The following is a 25,962-nucleotide window of genomic DNA, read 5'->3' on the forward strand; positions in this document are numbered from 1 at the left end:
GTGGACACAAGCTATCCATAATGAGAGTATGAGTGATTTGACACTGTTCTTGACAGGCAATCACCTTGTTGGACCCCGATTCAGGGTATCACAAGGTTATAGTATCACACTTCAACCTTTAGAACCCAATCCTAAGGTGCTGAAGCCATCACTTTGCACTACCTGCTGCACGTAATTCTTTGAATCACACTTCTCTCACACAGCTGTATTACCAGAGGCACAAATTCAAAGGAAACACAAATGTGCCCTAATGAGCACAGTTGATTTCCTAATCATCTTCTTTCCCGAAATTCTAATCCACCACCTCTGTAATGTATTTCTCCCTTCCAAAGCCAGTGGAGATTTTCAAGCCCAGAGGACACTGAGGTATGCTATCTCATTTTCATTGATCACTGTAATAGCCCTAAACAACAAAAGGCAGGTGTGCACATAAATTTCACTGAAGCTCTGGACCAGGAATGTACCATCAGAACATACCCCCTTTTCAGGAACTAATCTGACATTCACCATATATTATCCCGACATCACCAGAAATGGACTCAAACTTCATTCCCTCTTATGTCAATGTCAGAGCCCTTTAACTATGAAGGCATATGACTACTCCAAGGGCACATCACTCTATCTCTCACACCTCTCTCACACCTGCACTCCCACACCCACAGCCCCCAGGGTGATCTCCTTGACTTCCTACTCATTACTCATCTTGTGTAGAGTAATGACTGCTTGGCAAATTCAAAAAGGATTAAGTTCTAAACCAACTCTGAGTGTCCACACTCATTGAAGCAGCCTTGAGTCCTGCTATGAAGGCCTCCCTCCCTGATTGTGTTTTCCTTCAACCTCACCTACTGAGAACCACATCAGATCTCAGATATCCAGAGGCCACCTCCACTGGAGCTGCACCTGATCTCCATTCACCAGTCACAGCCTTCAGCACTCAAGTCCCATCACCGAAGGCCCCTTAGCCCATGCCCAGTGAGTCTCACTGATGCCCACTCCTGCCCCTAAGCCAGTGGTCGGGAAACCGCAGCTCGTGAGCCACATGCTGCTCTTTGGCCCCTTGAGTGTGGCTCTTCCACAAAATACCACGTGCAGGCGTGCACCTACAGTGCGATTGAAACTTCGTGGCCCATTCGCAGAAGTCGGTTTTCGGCTCTCAAAAGAAATTTCACTCGTTGTATGGTTGATATTTGGTTCTGTGGACCAATGAGTTTGCCGACCACTGCCCTACGCATATCATCCAGACAGAGTACAACACCCCACGCTAAAGGTCAATAAAAATCCTGGTGTGTGTTTAACAAGTAAATAGGCAACAGATGCAGTCTCATCTTGTTTGAATTGCTCTTTGGTATCCAATTTAAAAAAAAAAATAAGATGACCTACACCTGTACCCTGTTACCTACACTCCTGATACCTTTTGTAATAATATATTTTATTGATTTTTTTTTTTTTACAGAGAGGAAGGGAGAGGGATAGAGAGTTAGAAACATCGATGAGAGAGAAACATAGATCAGCTGCCTCCTACACACCCTCTACCAGGGATGTGCCCACAACCAATGTACATGCCCCTGACTGGAATCGAACCTGGGACCCTTGAGTCCGCAGGCCAATGCTCTATCTACTGAGTCAAACCAGTTAGAGCACTCCCAATACCTTTTAAATAAGTTTTCATCCTGAACTGCTTCTCAGAGTTACAGACGCTCATGAACTGCTCTCTGAATTATCACAAGCCCTAAAAGGTAAAAAATAAAAGTTTTGCCATTCACAATGAGCATCACACTTCCTACGATGAATATCTGCATCGCAGTTGATGCTTCCATACTCCCAGCTGCCAAATGCAAACCTCCACATCGTCCCCGACTCTTACCCCTCTCTGTCTCATCCTCAAAATTAGAAAATCCTGGTGGCCACACCTATAACACTGACCCAGAATCCAACTGCTTGTTTCCCCTCCATGGCCACCATCATGGGCCAGGTCCCATCACACTCACCAAGACGATCACAGCAGCTTCCATCCTAGTCTTTCCACCACCTCCCTCTCACCCTAGAGCTCCTTATGCTTCAACCAAGGGAGGCTAATGAGACCTGGGTCAGTCACCTGCTTCCACTGCTCCACATCTCCCATCGCTCCCATCGGCTGCAGAACGGACACCCACGTTGTCACAAAGCTGCTCAGGCCCTGACTCCTATCCATTCTTACCACTTCCCTTAAAAAAAAACAAAAACGGGGGGTACCTGCAAGTCCCTCCACAAACCCAGTCTTCACTCCAAGCCTTGGCATATTCTGGACATAGGCCTGGGAGGACCTTCCATATCCCGTTCCACTGGCTGCCAAAACAGAAGCTACTCATATGACCAAATACAAGGACTTAGAATTCCGGGCTTGGTGTTTCTTCAAGGTTTGCACCTCCAAGGGCTGGAAGAGTGGCTGGACAGCCCCAGGGCACCGCTAACTCAGAGGCCAGAAAAGTGTGAGGCCCTAAAATAAGCTCCACAAACCGGTCCCCCTGAGCAGTTCTGCATCTGCAGAAACCTGTGGGAACTAAAGGTATAGAGATCCTGGCAACCACCACCAGGATCCATGGGCTTGGGCTGCCCAGCCCCAGGGTCAGGTGACTTTGAGATGCCTGCATTACCTCAGGGCTCAGTCCTCAGTGCACACTGTGTCCAAGTACCTGATCATTGACAGGACTTCTCCATCCCATCCCTAACTGCTGTCCTCTCTCGTCTAGTCGGTTCTTCCTCTGAGCAGTTTTGGGAAAAGGTTAGAACCCTGCCTCACACTATGTCCCTCTTTTGCTCATACCCATAGATGGCAGCAGCTTCCTGAAAATGAAAGAAAAACTCCTCACGCAGAACTTTGCTTCACCTTTTTTGTTGCCTTTTGACATCAGACAGACCTGGGTTTGCGGAATCCTCCCAGGTCAGCCACACCCCCACGTCCCGTCCTTACTGGCTGGCACTGCCGTCTGTCACCCTCTTTCACCGCGTCACACTGTGTGTCACCCACCTGAGACTCACTCTTCTGGGAGCTGGGACCTGACAGGCTCCCTCACCAGAGCCTGGAGCGTGAATGGGATGAGCTGAGTGGAACTCTGTAAGCAGAGAGGAGTCTGGGAAGCAAAGAGATCCAATCACACCAGTTGCTGCTCAACAAGCTTCAGACACACCCTGCAGAGCAGGGACACTGCCTCTGAGGCCTCGATGTAGTTTAAACCCAGAGTGCTGGAGCCTCTGGCTGTGGCAAGAGAATAAAGGTGTCAAAATGACCACCAGGAGGAAGATGCCAGAAGTCACAGCCAAGCAATGACCACTGCATAATCCGTCTCTCCTGGGCTTTCATTGGCTGAACCCAGCCTTCATTAGGCGCATTGCCCGTTGGGTAATGTACTTTTCCAGGCCCAACAGGTGGCATTAAGATGCCAATTACTCGCTGACCATTCAAGTATTGGCCCTGGGGCACCAGAATGGTGCTGGGAAATGACAACCTTTGGCTTTGATGGCTGGTTGCAGGTTTCTGGGGAGTGTTGTCTGCACCAGATCTCTTGTTTAGAGACATTATTTCAGATTCCATGAAGCTGAGAATGCTCCCTGAGGTGAAAAGTATTATTTCACTGATTCCTGAAGACTACAGGCCTAACTGCATATATATAAGATATATTTATATATTTTTGATATTTTATTTGAATTTTAGAGAGAGAGAGGGAGAGGAAGTGAGATGGAGAAAGAGAAACATCTATCAGCTGCCTTCTGCAAGCCCTTACGGACCCCACACACCCGCCCCCCACACTGAGTGCCCTCACCAGGAATCGAACTGGCGACCTTACTGTGCAGGAGAGGATGCTCAACCAATTGAGTCACTCCATTCATCAGATTTTTATTTTTTATATAAAAATATGACATTACTAAGAGAAAATGCAGGCTATGAGAGACTATATATGATCCTATCCTATTCTTTTAAAAGTAGTATTTGAAAGGATACAGAGGCCAACAGGTATACATTTCCTACATTGTCTGAATGTGTGCAGTCAGTATACATTGTGAAGAGATTGAGCTAATAGTTACTGAATGTTCACTATAGGTGCCAGGCCCTGGATTCAATGCTTTACCGTCATTATTATTTCATTTAATCCTCTCTGCAACCTGAGATGGTTTAACCATCTATTTAATGGGGAGGAAATCCAGGCTCAGAGACTCAACGTAAATTGAATTATTGTAGAGTTAATAAAGGCAGGCCTGAAAGTCAAGCCCATGTGTCTCCAACAACAGAGCTCTGGCTTCTAATGTTAGGCTCTGCTGCCTCCTAGTGGGTAGAATAGGGGATGTGTTCCCATTAAGACAGGCGAGTTGTTATAGTGTGCAAAGAAAGTCCCCAAAGACTTAGGAGCTTATACTAAAGAAGGCTTCCTTCTTGTTCCCACCACATGAACATCCTGGTTCTCCTGGGATGGGATAAAGGAGAAGCACCATGTTGGTACCGGCTAGGTGTTATCAGTGATAAACAGAAGGGATGGCCAGTTTCAGTGGTTCCAGACTCTTCTGTCAGAGGTGACAGGCTTCACCCTCTCCACATTTCACTGGTCACAGCACATCACAGGCTGCAGCCAACACCAGGGTTCTGCAGCAGAACCTGACATCCTTGATGGGCCCCAGTAGGGCGACCACGTGGTGCCAGTTTCTTGTGGGGGAGGTGCAGGGCCAAGGAGCGGAGTGGGGGTTGGTAGGAAATGACAGTAGAAGTCAGTCAGGATGGGTCTCTGTGTCCTCATCCAGGTGGACACTGTCCCCAGGTTGCCCTAACCTGTCACTGGCAAGATTCAAAGGGCTGAAGCTCAGAAAAAGGAGTGTGTTCAGATGCCATTGGCAGCAAATTCAGAACCCACTTGTGAGTGTGACCCTGGGTAAAGCCCTGGCTGCCTGTGTTCACCACTGTGGTCGAGGTGAAGACCCACATGGTAAGTGTGTTGATTGGGAAGGTACAGGACTGCAAGCATCCAGCGTCCATGTTCTTTTAAATAAACATCAGGCACTACCCTGCTCCCAGGTCTCATCTTTTGCATTGCCCACGTGAGTGCTCCATCGGGGGGTCAAAATGCTCACATTCACACCAGTGGTGAGCCTGTGGTTCCATTCCTTCTGTGCATGAACCCGTGGTGAACTAGAAACTGTTCTTTACGAAGAGACTTCCAATGTCAAAAATCACTGCCAGCGACACAGGAAGCCAAATGGCCATTTTCTTAAACAAGAGAATCGTGTGGAGACCACGTGGAGGCTGTAGTCGATTTTAGAAAGATGATTTCTGAGACAGATGTAAGGCTCTTCATTCTCTAAAGTTCATATCCCGCCCCATTGTGGTGACTTTTGGCCATATTTTGAAATTCTGTGGAAGTTCACCATCATACTGTCTCCTTGTAAATTTCTCTATTTGTCATTTACCTCTGGAGAACTATCCTTGCTGACTCTCTTAGCATAGAGGCACACAGACAGGCCAGGGTGGGTGTTTACCCACTGAGGAAAGTTCGGGGCCATTTTCTCTCCCTAGAACAGTGATGGCGAACCTATAATTTCTGATGAAACGCGGCCGCTGAGACGGCAGCATGCCGAGGATGAAACATTTGCTGCTCCTGAGGATGTCACATCACATGCTCAGTTGGCCATTATTGGTCGATATTCTGATGGTCTCACAATGAGAGAAGAGTTGATAAAGTTAGTATCAGTGCCAACAAGTAAATCAGGAAGCGAAATATGTAAGGTTGTTATACAAACATTTAGTGACCTAAGCATTGATATCTCTAACGTTGTGTCAGTGACGACAGATGGGGCACCAAATATGGCGGGGGAAAAAGTCAGATTTGTCAAATTGTTTACAGAAGCTATTGGACATCCGATTGTGCCTTTTCATTGTATTATCCATCAGGCGGCTTTATGTGTCAAGGCAGGATTCACCGACTTAAACGACTTAATGTCAGTTGTTACAGAAATAGTTAATTTAATAGCTGCTCGCCCCCTTCACAAGCGAGAATTTTCAGCACTTTTACTGGAGGTTGATTCCACCTACAGTGGACTGCTGATGTACAATAATGTAAGATGGCTGAGCTGAGGCAAAGTTCTTGAGCACTTTGTGGAGTGCTTTGAAGAAATTAAGGTATTTCTTGACAATAAGGATCTGGGAAACTTTCCTCAGCTTAATGATGATAAGTGGGTCAACACCCTGATGTTTTTTACAGATCTCTCTGTTCATATTAATGAACTGAACTTAAAGTTACAAGGTTTTGGCAAAAGTATTGACGTTATGTTTGGATACATAAAAGCTTTTGAAAGTAAAGTTAAAATTTTCAAGCGAGATGTAGAAACTAAAACTTATAAGTATTTTCCTCGAGTAACAAAGTATTTTGAGAAGGCCAGTGCAGCTGTACAAAATGGAATGGAACTCTTGCATATGAAGTACCAGCATGATTTATACTCATTACTTGACCAGTTTAGTGATAGATTTAGTCAATTTAGAAGTCTAGAACAGACCATGAAAATAATTAAGTATCCTGATGTAGTAGTCTACAGTAGTTTGGAATTAAATGGTTTCCAATGGATGCAAATTGATGATTTGGAGATGCAACTTGCAGAATCTCAAGACAGTATCTGGGCTCAGGTGTTTGTCGACTTGAGGTCAAAGCTTGAGAATCTGGAAAGGTACCGCTTGGAGAATCAAGAGGAGTGCCACTACAAACAGGAAATTTGGAGTGCCTGGAACCGACTACCAGACACTTTTAGCACCCTGAAAAATATAGCAATGGCTTTACTCACAATTTTTCCCTCTACATACTTTTGTGAGGCCTTATTCTCAGCGTTAAATAATATCAAAACCAACAAAAGAAACAGATTGACAGATGAAGTTAGTAGCGCTTGCTTGGGCCTGAAGTGTACAAAATACCAACCTTCAACTGAAAATTTAGCCAATGAAATTCAGCAACAAAAAAGTCACTAATAGGCAGGAATTCCCCCTCCCCCTCACTTATCTTAGTTCACGGCACCCCACACAAGCTAAATAATATCAAGACCAACAAAAGAAACCGACTGACGGATGAACAACGAAGTCACTAAGCAGGTAAGTTAAGTATTTAGTTTTTGGTTTATTAAATACAATTATATATAACAATTATACATTTATGTTATTTAAACTATAAATATCGCGAAATAATGTTTTTCCCTCAAAGTGACACACTACCCGAGTTATGCTCAGTTTTTTGGCAAGTTTGACACACCAAGCTCAAAAGGTTGCCCATCACTGCCCTAGAATGATAAATATCTACAACCTCCTCCACATTCTATTCTCCAAGACACGTCCCACCCACCAAAGGACCCGGTGGCTCAGCAGCCAGCAACCCCTCCTGCTGGGCAGATAGGGATTCAGCCTCTGCAGAGGGAGCTCCTCTCCCTCCCCGGGCAGGTCAATGGCTGGAGCACCTCATTACTGTGGACTAGGTTGGCCCTGCCTGGGTCACAGGTTTTCTTGGAGCGCATGCTCACTCCCAGGTCACAAACACTGGGGACTCCTGCAGCAGAGTTTGCTCCATGTCCCACTAACGATGGCCCCAAGGAGCAGAGCGGCCACAGCCTGGACTGGCACTAGAGAGGGCCTCAGAGCCACACACATGGCCCAGCACCAACTCCCCGTGGTAACTGCCCTGAGTTTTCCTGCTCACACCCCCCTGCCCAGCTGCCACCGCTGCTCCCAGCCCTGACACCTGAGAGGAACCTGAGCTCCTCCACCCCCTGAAGGTGCAATAGCCCAGGCTCAACCCCCGGTTGGAAGGTGCAGAGACCACACGGGGAACGTCCAGGCCCAGAGCATCTCCCGGCTGCTTTGGGTTTAGTCCAGGGAGCACCCTGATGTCATTGTCCCCTGTGGGTGCTTGTGAAGCTCAGCCCGGGCCCCCACCTGCTGCACTGACAGCCCTGGCACCGCCCATCCTGGTCCCGGGGTCATTGCCTGCTCTGTCCCCAGGAGAACCCTGGCTGCTGGTCACCACGGGGTCCTGGGCTATATTGGTGTTCATAAGTGTGTGGATTGATTGGGTGAATAAAACATATATATTGATTTTAGAGAGAGAAAAAATAGGGTTATAGAGATACATTCATTTTTTAGTTCCATTCTTCCTATACCTCCTTTGGCTGATGCTTGTAATTGTTCTGACGCAGGATGGAACTTGCAACCTTGGTGTTGAGATGATTCTCTGACCCGCTGAGCTATTTGGTGTCAACCGGACCTATGTAGCAATTTAAGTAAAATAACCCAATAATGTGTCTGAGATTTGACAGATACAAAAACCATCATGAAGACAGATAGTGGTGGGAGGCTAGAATGGGATTCATGGGGTGTCATATGTGACTGTTTCACATGGATTCATTTCATGTGAGCTGTTTCAAGGGCAGACTGTATTTTCCATCAGTTATTTTAAGGGCTGAGATTGAAGCTCTGATAAGGGCAGGAGGACCTTGGTTTCAGCGATGCAGGAATACATGGAAACACAAAAGTGTGTGTCTAAAAATATATTTTTAAATCAATTGTACTTAAATCAAACTTTTAAAAAGGTTTAAAACTTGAGGATCCTGATAATTTTACTGTGTTATTAGCAAAGTTCTGGAGCATATTTTTTGCTACTGTATCAGTGTTTTGGAAATAAAATACAATGATGTGCTACTGAAATATCTCAGCACGTCTGTGTTCCATGCTATCGTTTTGGCAGTGTAAATCGGACCATGATGAGAATATTCACAACAGGAAATTGACAAATACTATAATATAGACTTAATGTATAAATGAATGCTTAGACTTTTTTAACAATATATTTTATTGATTTTTTTACAGAGAGGAAGGGAGAGGGATAGAGAGTTAGAAACATCCATGAGAGAGAAACATCCATCAGCTGCCTTCTGCACACCTCCTACTGGGGATGTGCCCACGTGCCCACAACCAACGTATATGCCCTTGACCAGAATCGAACCTGGGACCTTTCAGTCCACAGGCCAATGCTCTAGCCACTGAGCCAAACTGGTTAGGGCATGAATGCTTAGACTTAAATAAGAGTGGCTCCAGCAGTAACCAGTTTGGCTCAGTGGATAGACAATCGGCCTGCAGACTGAAGTGTCCTAGGTTTGATTCCGATCAAAGGCATGTACCTTGTTTGTGGGCACATCCCCAGTAGGGAGTGTGCAGAAGGCAGCTGATCGATGTTTCTAACTATCTTTCTCTCCCTTCCTCTCTGTAAAAAGATCAAAAATATATATTAAAGGAAAAAAAATGAGTGGCTGTATATGGTATACGTTGCCTTAATTTGTACATAGCATTACAACTGAGTAAAACAATTTTCCTTCCAGGTTTCAAAACCAATGCTTCCATATGGCAAAGGAGTCACCTAGGAATGAGGGAAATGTAAGCAGATGTCTCAGGTGCTGCACAGTCCTCCTTTGTTTAAAATAAGAAATTTATTTAATCAGCAGATTCGATTCCCGGTCAAGGGCATGTACCTGGGTTGCAGGTTGGCACCCCGTCCCTGGTCGGGGCACCTGCAGGAGGCAACCAGTCGATGTATCTCTCTCACATCGATGTTTCTCAATCTCTCCCTCTCTCTCTTAAGCAATGGAAAAAAATATCTTCAGGTGAGGATTAAAAAAGAAACAACAAAAAACTATTGACTAAAACTTGAATGCAATTTAGTTGTCCTAATGCTAGTGAGTTTTCTGGCGAATCACAAATAGTTTGAAACAGGCCCATGTTTCTTTCTAGTCACCAGTCTTGGATTAGTAAAAGGAAGTAATTATTCTTTCTTGTTTCTTAGTTCTTTGCTATTCAGAGTACTATACCTTTTGTTACAGATTAGAGCTTGATGCTTTAGATTTTAAAACTATTTTCAAACGCTAGTTCTTTTATATAGGAGGCAGACAATCATCCTAACAATATTTCTGATATTTTTCCGCACGAATGTTACATATTGAAACACTCTGTTATACCTCCATATAAATGTGTGCTCTGTGAAATAAACTTTGCAGATTAAAAAAAAAGAAAGAAATTTATTTAATCAATTTGAAAAAGATTCTCAGCAAAAATTTTAACAAAGCAGATAAAGACAGTGCAAAGAAATGTATAAAAAAATGTTCACCATAAAAAATTCCTCAGTAGATGGAATTAAAACAAAAGCAAATTAACACTGCATGCATTTCCGGAGTTACTATTTGAAAAGGTTAACCACTGTAAGTCTTTGCAAGGTAGCAGAAAAGTTGAAATTTTTATATACTGTGGGTAAGGAAGAAGGCAAAGGGAATGACCATTCTGGATCACAGTTCCGCATACCTTAAATGTAAAATATTCACCTACACAGCAGTTTGATAAGTAACACATATGTCTATATAAAGAACTCAATGTAAATATTCCAAGATTTATTTATAATACCCCAAACCTGAAAATAATAAAAAACATAGATCAATAAAGTGGTTTCACAGAACACAGTACTACTCAGCAATAAAAAAATAATTCCCTCTTCACATAAGTATTTGTACTGAATCTCAAAGTGACTGTGTAGCATGGAGGAAACCAGTATTTATTAAAGAGTACACATCAAATAGCGCCTATAAAACTATTAACAGCCCTGGCCAATTTGGCTCAGTGGACAGAGCATCGGCCTGCGGACTGAAGGGTCCCAGGTTTGATTCCAGTCAAGGACATGTACCTTGGTTGCGGGCACATCCCTGGTAGGGGGTGTGCAGGAGGCAGCTGGTCCATGTTTCTCTCTCATCGATGCTTCTAACTCTCTATCCCACTCCCTTCCTCTCTGTAAAAAAATCAATAAAACATATTTTTTTTAAAAAAAACACGAAACTATGAACAGTGTGAACTATTCTATTATAAAGAATGGAAAATCCCTGATGCATGGAGGGCCAAGAAAGGCAGAGAGATTATAACAGCGTAGTAGGAAAATAAAGGATGTGGCAAAAGAAGATATAGAGTTGCTGGTATGGAAAATAATACAATAATTAATAATAATAAACAGGAATAAACTCTGCCCCGGCCAGTGTCCTCAGTTGGTTGAATGTGATCCCATTCACTGACAGGTCTCTGGTTTCACTCCAGGTCAGTGAACATCCCCAAATGGATTTCCAGTTGTAACGTGCAGGAGGCAGCAGATCTGTTTACCTCTCTCTTCCAGTCTCTTATTCTCTCTCTCACCCAAAACATGAATAAAATTGTTTTCTGAAATATTTTATTTGAAAAAGAATAATCTGTGTTTTCCAGACATACAACTGTAAGCACATTATTGCCCCACCCTGTGTATGAATTACCGGTTGGTTTATTTACATGTGAGTTTCACAGCTTTATCTCTAGGTCAGGGCTCACCAAATAGCACACACGAGAAAGGTGCACTAAGTTCTCATTTGCTGGGTGAGCAGCCTTGCGTCAGTGGCAGCAAATGTTGTCAAGCAGGGAACACGATTGCCATTGGAATCAACAGGAACGCTGACTGGTTACAAAAGACACATCCTGGGACTGATTACAGGGTTAGCTCTGAGGTCTTCCCTGCTGAGCAACAACGTTGAGATGAACTCCCTAGGGCGCCAGGGGAATCCACAAAATCATGAGATTATTGTCTCTGCTAGTGACTTCAGTTACAGGAAATAGTGGTGGAGGTCCTGAGAATGTCCTCAAAGATCAAACAGGCCACAAGTTACAAAATAATTTAGACTTCAGTCCAGAAGAGACACTTTTCATCTACTTTAACTGCAGTGTCCGCCATGACTATGAAATCAATGTCTCTGTCCCAATACTAATTCCACCTCAGAGTCTTACAACAAATGACACCAGCCTATGAAATCTCATACATCATGACGCATGACCTCTTTGGAGGGCGTGGAGAGTAGTTCTCCTAAACATTGCTGACACTTATGTAATACATACTTCAAACAGATTATAATCCATATTTTTCACAGGAGCACAATAAACACTGCTGGTTCAGGATGATCATTGACCTCTACAATAAGAGGCACCAGATAGCATATTAGAACCACAAAGTCATGCAGAATTCCTCTCAAGGCCTTGGTCGGCAATACAAAATCAGCCAATATTGAAAAAGTGATTTTCTGCCATCAAGCGGTGCCTTCCAAAGCACAGAAAGTTTGAGATCACACCATATCTGTTCACCTGTACATGCTGACAGATCACAACTTTCTTTTCCATCATCCCAGGGAGAGAAAAGAACCAACAAAATTAAAGGTACACAAGAACAAACACCATGACATACAGATCATAAACTAGAGCAGAGGACACCAAGAGGTTTGTAGGTTGATGAATTGGAACCTGAAACACTTCAACACAGCATAAGGTGAGACCCACAATGTCCCTGAAAGAGGCAGTACTTTTTGGTGGAGAACATGGGCTCTGGAAAAAACCTGGGCCAGGTCAATTCTCTGGTCAGAAATAAAGAAATCAAGATTCACCCAGGAGCTCAGAATATTCATAATTTTCTCAAGCACAACCCCAGAGCATGCAGGGGTTGTGACGGATGCACACTCTTCAGGTGAGCCAGGAGGTAGGGGAGAAATATCTTCCAGACAAATTCCTCCGGTGACATCAATCAGGTTGTAGGCCTGAGTAGATTAGCAAGTGGGATCCAGTTTCTGAAAGTGTCACTTATACCTGAAACTTAGGAGGCATCTAGCAGAGTGTATGTTCTGATAAAGGGGTTTGCATTCAGGTAAATGGCGGTAAAAGCTTCTCCTTTGGTGGTGTTATTCTGAGTGAGAAAGTAACACATTCCCTGTATATTTAAAGCTTTTCTCCAGTGTGTACTCTCATGTGTTGAATGAGGGCATATTTGTAGCGAAAAGATTTTCCACATTCACTGCACTCATAAGGTTTTTCTCCAGTGTGGACTCTCTGGTGGATAAGGAGATGACTATTGTGTCTATAAGATTTCCCACATTCACTACACTCATAAGGTTTTTCACCAGTGTGAACTCTGTGGTGTGGAATGAGGTGAGCCTTTTGTCTAAAAAACTTCCCACAGTCACTACACTCATATGGTTTTTCTCCAGTGTGAACTCTCTGGTGGATAAGTAGGTAACTGTAGTGCCCAAAAGATTTCCCACATTCACTACACTCATAAGGTGTTCCTGCAGTGTGAACTGTGAGATGTTGAATGAGGTTAGAGCTCTGACGGAAGCACTTCCCACAGTCACTGCACTCATATGGTTTTTCTCCAGTGTGAACTCTGCTATGTTGGATAAGATTAGAGCTTCTGCTGAAGGACTTCCCACAGTCACTACACTCATGTGGTTTTTCCCCAGTGTGAACTCTGCTATGTTGGATGAGAGTAGAGTTACTGCTGAAGGACTTGCCACAGTCACTACATTGATACGGCTTTTCTCCAGTGTGAACTCTCTTGTGGTTAAGGAGGTGACTGTTGCGCCTAAATGACTTCCCACATTCACTACACTCATAAGGTTTTTCTCCAGTGTGAATTCTGTGGTGTTTAGTGAGGGAAGACCTTACATGGAAGGTCTTCCCACATTCAGTACATTCATAAGGTTTTTCTCCAGTGTGAACTCTGGTATGTTCGATGAGAGTAGAGTTACTGCTGAAGGACTTCCCACAGTCACTACATTGATACGGCTTTTCTCCAGTGTGAAGTCTCTGGTGGATGAGGAGGTAACTCTTCCGCCTAAAAGATTTCCCACAGTCGCTGCACTCATAAGGTTTTTCTCCAGTGTGAACTCTGTGGTGTTTAATGAGGGTAGCACTTTCACTGAAGCACTTGCCACAATCACTACATTGATGCGGCTTTTCTCCGGTGTGAACTCTGCTATGTTGGATGAGAGTAGAGTTACTGCTGAAGGACTTCCCACAGTCACTACACTCATACGGCTTTTCTCCAGTGTGAACTCTCTTGTGCTTAAGGAGGTGACTATTGCTTCTAAATGATTTCCCACATTCACTACACTCATACGGTTTTTCTCCAGTGTGAATTCTCTGGTGGATATGGAGGTTACTATTGTTACTAAAAGATTTCCCGCATTCACGGCACTCATAAGGTTTTTCTCCAGTGTGAACTCTGTGGTGCTTAGTGAGGGAAGACCTATAATTGAACAACTTGCCACAATCAGTACATTCATAGGACTTTTCTCCAGTGTGAATTCTCCTATGTCTACTGAGGTTAAAGATACATTTGAAAACTTTCCCACATGTATTACACTCATATTTCCCTTCTCCAGATGAGACGCCTTGATGCTGAACAAAGTTCTGGTGGTGGCTGGCAGCTTTGTCACATTCATCCCATTGGTGATGCCTTTTTCTATTGAGAAATTCCTCTGAAATCTCATTATGACTGTGTGGCTCCTCAGTGTTGAGAGGGGCCTGGTGCTGGAGAAGCTCTGAGATGGCTGGGAAGTCTTCCCCAACCTCCCTACTGGTTGAAGGCAGCCCTGATAAGGAGAAACTGTTGTTGGTCACAAACAAGGCCCTGTCCACAGCTCCTTTCCAGGTCTTCTCTCCACTGGCATCTCTCTGTTGCTGGTGAGGGTTTGCATTGAAACAGATGACTCTCACACATGCGTCACTGAAGAATGCTTTCTGCTCAAAGTCTGCTGCCTGTGACTCAGTCAGGTGCAGAATATCTTTGAACACAGAGAAACACCTCCCACAGAGATGGGTCCTCTGGGTTGCTGGAGATGTCTTAGAAGCACTGACCGGTGACTCCCCTTGTACAGGTACACTCTGCTCAGAACAGGCCTCCGCATCATCCATTTTATGCCCACAACCTGAAAAGAGAAAAATGGTGATGAAATGAATGTCAACTGTGGTGACAGGGAGAAGTCTCATTACAAAAGTGTGTAGCTCATAACACGTTGGTTCCATGCAATTGTCTGATAGTAAAATATCTGAAGGAAATATTGATAAGATGCTGCTGTGAAGATCTGGGACACTGAGGATCACTATACAGGGAAGATCTCATACAAAATATGAAACAAGCATGGCAATCACCACATGGAACAGAAGCTGGATAATCTGCTCATGTGTCTGCTAACAGTGTTTAACAGGACTTGTCTTCTGGTGACATGGGCCAGCTGTGCAGAAGGTTGCTTACATCTTATTCCACGTAAAACTCAAGAAATGAGAAGCCTGTGTTGGGATCTAGTGAAGCACGTGTATGCACCTCATTACGCATATGCAGGTCAATATTTGAGAATACTGCAGATAGAGCAATTCAGAGAAACAGGTGATGGAGAAAGGGCAAAAATGTGAAGGTAGCCAGAAACCAGAAAGTCACAGATTAGAACATAAGTCAGCAAAGTGTCAAGCATGGGAATGAAAAGGCAGAAATATGACCAGTAGCCAGTGGCTACTGTGATGGACATGAGCAGGTTCCTAGTATGAGCTAAACACCACCCCTATGTCATACCTCCCCCCAGTTGCAGCTCAGGAGGGCCAGGCAACCCTTTAGATCAGGGGTCCTCAAACTTTTTAAACAGGGGGCCACTTCACTGTCCCTCAGACTGTTGGAGGGCCAGAGTATAGTTTTAAAAAAACTATGAACAAATTCCTATGCACACTGCACATATCTTATTTTGAAGTAAAAAAACAAAACTGTAAAAACACCCGCATGTGGCCCGCGGGCTGTAGTTTGAGGACGCCTGCTTTAGATCATCCTGCATGTTCACCCTGTGGAAAAAAAAAGGGTTCTCCTTGCACCTTCTACTGTACAAACACACAAAACACAAATATGCTGAGTATTAGTGAAGGACAACAGAGATGAGTAGCCAGCACTGGCCTAGAGCAAGCAGCATGCAATAGTATTCAGGGAACAGAATATTACAAACAATGGAAGGAGGTCTTTCAAGAACCGCCCATGGTTCATCCAAGTAAAGACCATAACCTGGCACAGTCAGTCACAAAGAGCCTGTAGCTGGAGGAATGGTGCAGAAGTGGAAGCCATGGATGTGGACATAGACACCCTCCCATTAAGCTGTTTGCAACAATCTGACTCCCAGACACTCCCTGCCCTATCTGAGGCTATGGGTGTGAGGGATATTCATGGAGACCTTTGCCCTAGGCCCCCACACACTCAGCACTCTCAGCCACAGCACATTTCACAGGATAATGGGATAAAATTGAAGAGCCTATGGTCTGGCTGTGGGAGAGATAAAGCTGTTTTGAGAATAAAGGGAGAGAGGGCATCACCTCAGGACACTGGGACAATGTGAAGGTCTTACCTGCAGATGAGACCAGTGCAAACACTTCCAGCATCACCTCGCAGTACAGAAGTCTCTGAGCCTCAACAAGGAGCCCCCACTCCTCCTGAGAGAAGGCAATGGCCACGTCCTCAAAGTCCATATCCTGTCGTAATGGGCATAGTTCAGTCCATGATCACCTTCTCTCCTTGGCTTCTACTTTCATCATCCTCCCCACCGTCCACATCCATCTGCTCCCTCCACTCCCACATCAGAGAAGCAACCAGGACTTGGTCCCATCAAAGTCATTTTCTCTTTACATTCCTACTGTGTCTTCCCACAACAATAGGGGTAGATGATAATATAGATGATACCTGTGCTCTGGGACTCACATGTAGGCCACACTGCCCCTTTTCAATACAGTGAGTGTTATGAACATAGGGTGGGGACAGACGGTTTTTCATAATGAAGGTGTGAGCGATTTAACACTGTTCTTGTCAGACATTACCCTTGTTGTCCCCCAGATTCTCATTTCAAGACCCCAATAATTATGGCATCACTCTTCAATCTTTTGAATCTAATCCCAGGGTGGTGATGCTATCACTTTGCACTACCTGCTGCACATAATTCATTGAACCACACTTCCCACACTTCTTTCCCAGAGGTAAAGAAACAAGGTAACACAAATATTCTGTGATGAATACAATTTATTTCCTAATCATCTTCTTTTCCAAAATTCTAATTCACCACCTCTGCAATGTATTTCTCTCCTAACCTTCTCCCTTCTCCGAGCCAGTGGAGATTTGAAAGCCCAGATGACACTGATGTAAGCTATCACATGCCTATGGATCACTGAACAGCCCTCAACAACAAAAGGCAGGTGTGCATGCAAGTTTCCCCTAAGCTCTCAGCCAGGAATGTACCACCAGAACACACCCTCTTTTCAGGAACCTGAAATTCACAATACTATATTAAATTATGAAGACATCGGCAGAAATAGACTTAACATTCATTCCCTCTTATTTAAATGTTAGGGTCCTGCCTGCATGAATGCACATGCCCTCTCCAAGGGCACATCACCCTTTCTCCACACCTCTCTCTCACCTGCACTCTCACACCCACCGCCCCATAGTCATCTCCTTGACTTCCTATTCATTACTCAGCATGTGTGGTGTAGTGACTGCTTGGCAAATTCAAACAGCATTAAGTTCTACACCAACTCTGAGAGTCCACTCTCATTGAGGCAGCCTTGAAGGCCTGCTATGAAGGCCTCCCTCCCTGTGTTTTCCTTCAACCTCACCTACTGAGAACCACATCAAATCTCAGATATCCAGACTCCACCTCAACTGGTGCTGCACCTGATCTCCCTTCACCAGTCACAGCCTTCAGCACTCAAGTCCCATCACCTAAGGTCCTCTACCGCATGCCCAGTGAGTCACAGAGATGACAATTCATGCCCCTAAGTAAATCAACTGGTCGGCAAACTCATTAGTCAACAGAGCCAAATATCAACAGTACAACGTTGGAAATTTCTTTTGAGAGCCGAAAACCGAATTCTGTGCATGGGCCACCAAGTTTTAATCGCACTGTACATGCGCACCCGCACGTGCTATTTTGTGGAAGAGCCACACTCAAGGGCCCAAAGAGCCGCAGTTTGCTGACCACTGAACTAGACTGACGACAATACCCTAGCTAAGGCTCACAACAGAATCCTGCTGTGTGTTTAACAAGTAAATATGCAACAGCTGCAGTCTCATTGTGCTTGAATTGCTCTTTGGTCTCCCAATTTAAAAAAAAAAAGAAGACCTACAACTCCACCTTGGTCTCTCCACTCCCAGCTACCTTTTAAAGAAGCTTTCATTCTGAACTGCTCAAGAGTTCCAGACACTCAGGAACTGGTCCCTGAAATATTGCAAACCCTTACATGCAAAAAATAAAGGTTTTGTCATCTTCAGTGAACATTACATTTCCTACTATGAACATCTGCATCCTCACCTGATGGTCCTTCCATACCTCCAGCTGTCAAATGCAACACTTTAAGTCATCCTTGACTCTCACCTCTCTCTCAACCTCCAAATTAGAAAATCCTGGTGGCATAACACCGATCCAGAATTCAACTGCTTATTTCGCCTCCACAGCCCCCGTCATGGACCAGTTACCATCACACTCACCAAGACTATCACAGCAGCTTCGGTCCTAGTCTTTCTACCGCCTCCATCCCATCTATATTGTTCTTCATGCTGCAGCCACAGGGAGTCTAATGAGACCTGGGTCAGTCACCTGCCTCCATTGCTCCAAATCTCCCATTGCTCCCATCACCTGCAGAACAGACTCCCAAGTTGTCACAAAGCTCCTCTAAATCTGACTACTGTCCCACTGTTTCCAGTTCCTCGTGTGTTTTTTTAAGAAAATCGACACCTTCTGGTTCCTGAATGAGCTCCGTCTTCACTCCGAGTCTTTGCACACACAGGACTCTATGCCTGGAAAAACCTCTCACATCCCATTCCACTGGTTGCCAAAAACAGGGACCACTCACATGACGCTAGACCTGGACTTAGAATTCTGGGCTTGGTGTCTCATCAAGGTCCCCATGTGAAAAGGCTGAAAGAGTGGCTGGACTGTCCCAGGGCACCCCTATCTCAGAGGCCACAAGAGTGTGAGGCTCTGACATAAGTTCCACAAACCAGTCCCCTAAGCGGTTCTGCGTCTGCAGAAATCTGGGGAAAGAGGAAGGTCTGTTGAGTCTGGTCACCCCCAGGCCAGGTGACCTTGAGATGCCTGCATTTCCTCAGGGCCTCGGTCCTCAGTGCACACCTTTCTAGTGACCTTATCATTTACAGGACTTCTTTCTGTCCCTAGTGCTGTCCTCTCTCTGCCAGTCTTCTCGTTCTTCCTCTGAGCAGTTCTGGGAAAAGGTTAGAATCCTACCTCAGACAACGTCTCTCTTTTGTTCACAAGCACCAATGCTGGCACTCCCTGAAAATGAAAGAAAAACTCCTCACACAAAACTCTCCCTCATCTTTCTTGTTGCTTTAGACATAAAACAGACCTGGGTTTCCCGAATCCTCCCAGCTCAACCACACCACCACGTCCTTCCTGGTTGGCATTGCCGCCTGTCACCCTCTTTCACCATGTGACACCATGTGTTACCCACCAGAGACTCACCGTTCTGTAAGCTGAGACCTGGGCTGCAGGACCTGACACTGGAAGGTACATGAGGGGAGCTGAGTGGAACTCTAAGCGGAGGAGTCTGGAAAGCAAGGAGGCTCCAATCCCACCTGCTGTGACTCAACAAGCCTCAGACACACCACTTAGAGCAGGGACACTGCCTCTGATGCCTCGTTGTGGTTTTAAGGCAGAGCACCAGAGCCTCAGACTGTGGTAACAAAGGAAAGAGGTCGAAATGACCACCAGAAGAAAGGTGTTGGACGTCACACCCAAACCAATGCGCACCTGGGTAATGTGACTCTTCTGGGCCTTCATTGGCTAAACCAGTGGTTGGCAAACTGTGGCTCGTGAGCCGCGGTTTGCTGCTCTGTTGACTAATGAGTTTGCTGACCACTGACCTAGACTCTCGATTCCAATAATTACAGGCTGTTGTTGTTCCTTGTGATTAAGCCCCTATCCCAGTGGTTGGCAAACTCATTAGTCAACAGGGCGGGAAACCGAGGCTCAAGAGCTGCAGTTTGCTGACCACTGGGCTAAACTCAGCAGTCATTGGGCCCATTGCCCTTTGGGTAACGTACTTTTCCAGGCCCCCCAGGTGCCAGTAGGATCCCAGTCAATGACTGGCCATTGCAGTGTTGGTTTTGGGACGCGGAGTGGCACTGGGTAATGACAACTTGAGGTTTTGGTGGCTGTTATAGGCTTTTGTGGAGTGTTGTCTGCAACTGATCTCTTGTTTGGAGACATTATTTCAGATTCCGTGAAACTCAGAATGCTCCCTGAGGTGGAAAGTATTATTTTTTTAAAATTATTATTGATTTTACAGAGAGGAAGGAAGAGGGATAGAGAGTTAGCAACATCTATGAGAAACATCGATCAGCTGCCTCCTGCACACCCCTACTAGGGATGTGCCCAAAAGCAAGGTACATGCCCTTGACTGGAGTCGAACCTGGGGGACCCTTCAGTCTGCAGGCCGACGCTCTATCCACTGAGCCAAACCGGTTAGGGCGGAAAGTATTATTTCATTGATTCCTGAAGACTAAAAATCTAAATGAATATATATAGTTATATATTTAAGATTTTAAAAAATTTTTTTTTATTTGAATTTTAGAGAAATAAATTGAGATGGAGAAACACCCATCAGCTGCTTCCTGCATGCCTCCAACCCACCACTAATACAACTGAGAGACCCGGTTTGTGCCCTGACCAGGAATTGAACTGGCAACCTTTCTGTGCATGGGAAGATGCTCAACCAACTATGCCACTCCAGCTGTCAGATTTTTTATATTTAACATAAAAATATCACATAATTAAGAGAAAAAGCAGGCTATAAGAGAATATTCATAATCCCATCCTACTAGTTTCAAAGCAGTATTTGAAGGGTTACATAGGCCAATACGTTGACATTTCCTACATTGTCTGGATGTCTGTGGTCAGTACACAATGTGAAGCTAAGCAGCTAACAGTTACTGAATGTTTTACTACAGGTGCCAGGCCCTGATTCGATGCTTTACCTGCATTATTATTTCATTTAATCCTCTCTGCAACCTGAGATGGTTTAACCATCTATTTTATGGGGAGGAAACCCAGGCTCAGAAACTCAACGTAAATTGAATTATTGTAGAGTTAATAAAGGCAGGGCTGGAAGTCAAACCCATGTGTCTCTAACAATAGAACAGTGGCTTCTAATGTTAGGCTCTGCTGCCTCCTAGAGGGTAGAATAGGGGATGCGTACCCACTAAAACGGGCTAGAAGTTACTGTGGGTAACAAACAGGCCCAAACTTTAGTGGCTTAGAGTAAAGAAGGTATCTTTCTCGTTCATACCACATGAACACCCGGGTTTCCCTGGGACTGGGATAAAGTAGAAGCACCATGTTGGTACCTACTACGTGTTATTAGAAATGGAAAGGGAGGATGGCTAGTCTTAGTGTTTCTAGACACTTCTGTTAGAGGTAACAGACTTCACTCCCACCACATTTCATTGGTCAAAATACATCACAGGGCTGCCGCAAACACCAAGGGCTCAGTAGGAGAACCTGACATACTTGATGGGCCCCATTAAGGCAACTGCGTGGAAGCAGCCTCTTTTGGGGCTGTGAGGGGTCCAGGAGTGATGCTCTGAGTAGACGCAGGCACCTTCCTCTACTACTGTCAGCCTAGCTTTCACAAGGGCAATGGATTGACCTGCTCTTCAGGGACTAGCAGTCCCACCTGACTCTCCCAGCCCTCTACAGGTGTATCCAGTTCCTCATTACTGAGGGAGACTAAGAGGCCCTGGAGTCTTCCCCATCAGCTGTTCCCATATGCACCCACCCACTCATTCCTTCCCAGGCATCCAGGATCCTACAGCATTTTCATGAAGGACCAGAGTCCTCCACAAACAGCCCCCTCCACACTCTATATCTCCTTCTGTCTTCAGAGTCTTCCCCAATTCCCCACCTCCACACAGCCTGGGATTCTATGAAATGACCCTTCACTTCATCCATCCTTGGAGCCTGAGATGGGATCCCCCAGAGGAATAACAGACACGTGGAAGAGCAAAAGCATTAAGGGCTCAGCCTGCAGGAGGAGAAAGAACACATGATGGAGAGCTCCACTCAGCTCACCTCCATCATGTGTCCTCTCCATCACCCCGGAAGAGAATGCCTTTACATTTGCTTGTTTCTAGGGTGCAGAGACACACAAACTCACAGGAAACATACAGGCACCACAAGCACAGAAACACACAGCATCAGAACACCCCAGCATCACATCACAGTTCAGAAGTCTCTGAGCCTCATCAAGCATCCCCCACTCCTCCTGAGAGAAGACAATGGCCACAACCTCCAAGTTCATATCCTGTCATGGAGGGCAAAGCTCAGTCCATGATCAGCTTCTTTCCTAAGCTTCCAAGTATGTAATATCTCTGACCCTCCACATTCATCTACTGCCTCTGCTCCCACACTGGAGAAGATAGCAGGCCTTGGTCCCAGGAAAGTCACTTGCTTCTTAAATTCCTGCTGATATTTTGTCTTCCCACAACAATAAAGGCAGCTGAGCAGAGAGAAGATACCTGAGCTCTGGGCCTCACATGTAGGCCACACTGCCTCTTGTCAATAGAGTGGATGTCAAGAACATAGGGTAAGGAGAGACATTGGCCATAAAGGGACTGTGAGTGATTTCACACTGGCTATGCCAGGAAATACCCATAGAGTACCCCAGAAGGTCCCTCCAAGACACCAAAAACATGGCATCACACTTCACTCTTACAATCCCAAACCCAGGGTGCTGAGGCCATCACTTTGCACTACCTGATGCACATAGTTCTTTGAATAAAAATTCTCTCACACAGCTTCATTCCCACAGGGACAACTTCAAAGATAACACAAATTTTCCGTGGCGAGGTCAGCTTGTTTCCTAATCCCTTCTTTTCCAAAACTGAAGTTCATCTCCTCCATAATCTGTTTCTCTTTTCCCCTTCTCCCTTATGCATGCCCGTGTAGATTTTCAAGCCAGGGTCACACTGATGTATGCAATCTCATTCCTACGGATCACCGCCAGCCATCACAACAAATGGAAGGTGGGTAGATAAATGGCTTCTAAGCTACGGACCTGGTAGTTGCACCACAACACCCCTCTTTTCAGGAAATTAGCCTAAAATTCCCCTAACCGGTTTGGCTCAGTGGATAGAGCATCAGCCTGCAGACTGAAGGATCCCAGGTTCGATTCCAGTCAAGGGCATATATACCTTGGTTGCAGGCATAATAATAATCTGGTCACTCAGTGTATATTTTAAGTACACCTGCCAGTTGCTGAGCCAGCTCAGTCATCACTCCCAGCCTTTGCACATCCTGGTATCTTGGTATCTCTTCCTGGGAGGACCCCCCACATCTCACTCCACTGGTTGCCAAAAACAGAGTTCACTTCTTACCACCTCAGATCTGGCCTTAGGACTCTGGGCTGAGTGTCTGCAGGTCCCGGAGCAGGAAGAGGGGCTGGACAGCCCCAGGACCCCCTACCTCAGAGGCCACGATAGTGTGAGGCCCTGACATCAGCCCCACAGACCAGCCCCTGAGCGGCTCTGCACCTGCAGGGACCTGTGGGAACTGAAGGTCTGTGGAGGGCCCGGCACCCACCGCCAGGACCCAGGGCTCAGGCTGCTCAGGGCCCTGGCCCAGCCCCGGGCCGGGCGATGCCCGCATCCCTCGGGGCTCCACGTCCCTCTGTGTTCACAGCCCCAGCCCGTCCCCTGAGGAGGAAGTGACCCTCCTCCCGGAAGCCGCCGCTCCTCCTCTCTGTCGCCTTTAGACACACACAGGCCTGGCTCCCCCTCCCGGCTCAGCCCCCACGGCCTCCCCGGCGGCACCGCAGCCCGTCGCCCTCCCCTCCCCCTGCGCCCCCCACGGGCACTCACTGCTCTGGGCGCTGCGGCCTGGGCTGCGGGGCTGAGCGGCGCCGGCCCCGAGGCGGGAGGGCCGATGGGGTGACGCTGAGGGAACTCTGTCCGCGGAGAGGAGGCGGGGGGCACCGACGCCCCAATCCTGGCTTGTCGGGGCTCAAGGAGCCTCAGAGAAACTCCGCGCAGCGAGGACCCGGCTTCCCACCCGTCTTGGACTTGGAACCAAATCCCGACCGGTGCGCTGAAGCGCGTGAGTCCAGTGAACAGAAGAATTGAAAATGTCCGCCGCGAGGAGGATGCCGGAAGTCCCGCCCTAACCGGATGCGAAGGCACCATAATTCTCTTTACCTCCGCCTATGCGGGCGCAGTGCTTTCTGGGTAATGTAGTTTTCTCAACCGCCCAGGGTAATAGTGGGCAAACTTAATAGTCAACAGAGCCAAATATCAACAGTATAACATTTGAAAGTTCTTTTGAGAGCCAAATTTTTTAAACCTAAACCTCTTCTAATGCCACTTCTTTAAAATAGACCCGCCCAGGCTGTGGTATTTTGTGGAAGAGCCACACTCAAGGGGCCAAAGAGTCACATGTGGCTCTGGAGGCAGTTTGCCGACCACGGTCCCAGGGGAAGGGTTGCGGAAGACCGGAAGAGATCCAACAAAGAATATATACACAGGGGGAAATGGGAGGCATCTGTAACTCTAATAACAATAAAAAATACATTTTTTTATGTTTAAAAATCAATATAGCCCAGCTGGTGTTGCTCAATGGTTGAGAACCAAGCTCTGAACCAGGTCATGGTAATATTCCCAGTCAGGGCACATGTCTGGATTGTGGGCTCAATTCCCAGAGATTCTCTCTCATCATTGATGGGTTTTTTTTCTCTCTCTCCCTCCCTGTCCTTTGCTCTCTCTAAAATCAATAAATATATATTTTTAGAAGTATATACATATATGCATACCCCATGGACATAGACAATAATGTGGCTAGGGCCTAGAAGCGGTGGGGGCAGCATAGAGGGAAGCAAAGGGGACATCTGTACTAGAGTCAACAATTAACAAGAATAATGTGCCTACACTGCGTGGCTCAGTGGTTGGATGAGGACCCATGAACCAAGAGATGGCTGGTTAGATTCCTGGTCAGAGCACATGCCCAGGTTCGATTCTGGTCAAGGACATGTACCTTGGCTGCGGGCACATTTCCAGTGGGGGGTGTGCAGGAGGCAGCTGATTGATGTTTCTCTCTCATCGATGTTTCTAACTCTCTCTTGATCTCCCTTCCTCTCTGTAAAAAATCAATAAATTATTTTAAAAAAAAAAAAGACAGACAAGAGAATAAAGCTGGGGCTAGGTGGGACGCTGCTCTCGGATGGAGAGACAGTGCCACGGCCTGCAAGGCGAGTCTTTATTTTATAGCCAGATTCCAGGAGGCAAAAGAAGGGCATGGTCAAGATGTTTACAACATTTCTTGGGTTTTGAATCTACTCAATTACATGCACCTGAACTCTTATCAAGCAATACTTGCTGCACCTCCAAAAGCCCATATCACTTAGCAACCTGGGAGCTGCTTTCCACACCCCCTCAGACAACATTTCTGGATTTTAAGAAATAAACAATACACATTCATTTATCCCACAACTATTTATTGGTCATTGGAAACGTGTCAGACACTTTCTAGGGCACATGCCCCAGGGGGATTGGGGGCTTGATCCCCAGTGGGGGGCATTGAGGAGGCAGCTGACCAATGATTTTCTCTGGTCATTGATGTTTCTCTCCCTTTCCCTTCCTCCCTGATATCAATAAAAATACTAAATAAAATAAATAAAATAAATATATCTACACACACATATTACAGGGAGGAAGCACCGGGACTAGTGTCCCCAGGGGGAGAGGCCCGGGGCATGGAGTCCCCGGATGTAGACTCCCCGGACGTGGAGGCCCTGGACGTGGAGGCCCCGGACGTGGAGGCCCCGGACGTAGAGTCCTTCCTCTGGTGCATCCGCAGGTGGCGGTGGTAGGTGGAGGACTGGCGGTAGGCCCTCCCGCACTGAGCGCACGCGTAGGGCATGGCGCCCGTGTGGATGCGCTCGTGCGCCAGCAGGTTGGTCCTGTGGCTGAAGGCCCGGCTGCAGCTGCCGCAGCGGAAAGGCCTCACCCGCGCGTGGATCCGCTGGTGCACGTGCAGGTCCGAGGCCTGGAAGAAGGCTTT

General features: G+C 46.1%; 1 protein-coding gene across 1 annotated transcript; it reads right to left on the reverse strand.

Annotated features, from left to right (window-relative positions):
- Nucleotides 1–10,176: 10,176 nt before the first annotated feature.
- Nucleotides 10,177–24,034, reverse strand: LOC307092743 (uncharacterized protein). Its single transcript, XM_079760185.1, has 4 exons — nucleotides 23,772–24,034; nucleotides 19,141–19,188; nucleotides 16,255–16,378; nucleotides 10,177–14,802 (listed from the first exon to the last, which is right to left on the reverse strand). The coding sequence occupies exons 3-4, from the start codon at nucleotides 16,373–16,375 to the stop codon at nucleotides 12,812–12,814; spliced, it is 2,112 nt and encodes a 703-aa protein (XP_079616311.1). The 5' UTR covers nucleotides 16,376–16,378; nucleotides 19,141–19,188; nucleotides 23,772–24,034; the 3' UTR covers nucleotides 10,177–12,811.
- Between the last annotated feature and the right edge of the window lie 1,928 nt (nucleotides 24,035–25,962).

This window comes from Cnephaeus nilssonii (genome assembly GCF_951640355.1).
Source record: "Cnephaeus nilssonii genome assembly, chromosome: 20".
Taxonomy (NCBI): Eukaryota; Metazoa; Chordata; class Mammalia; order Chiroptera; family Vespertilionidae; genus Cnephaeus; species Cnephaeus nilssonii.

Coding starts and splice junctions, on each gene's coding strand:
- LOC307092743 (XM_079760185.1), bottom strand. CDS start 16,375: ATGGACTTTGAGGACGTGGCCATTGCCTTCTCTCAGGAGGAGTGGGGG. Junction 14,803..16,254: donor TGCACTGGTCTCATCTGCAG/GTAAGACCTTCA, acceptor TTCTCTTTTCAG/GTTGTGGGCATAAAATGGAT.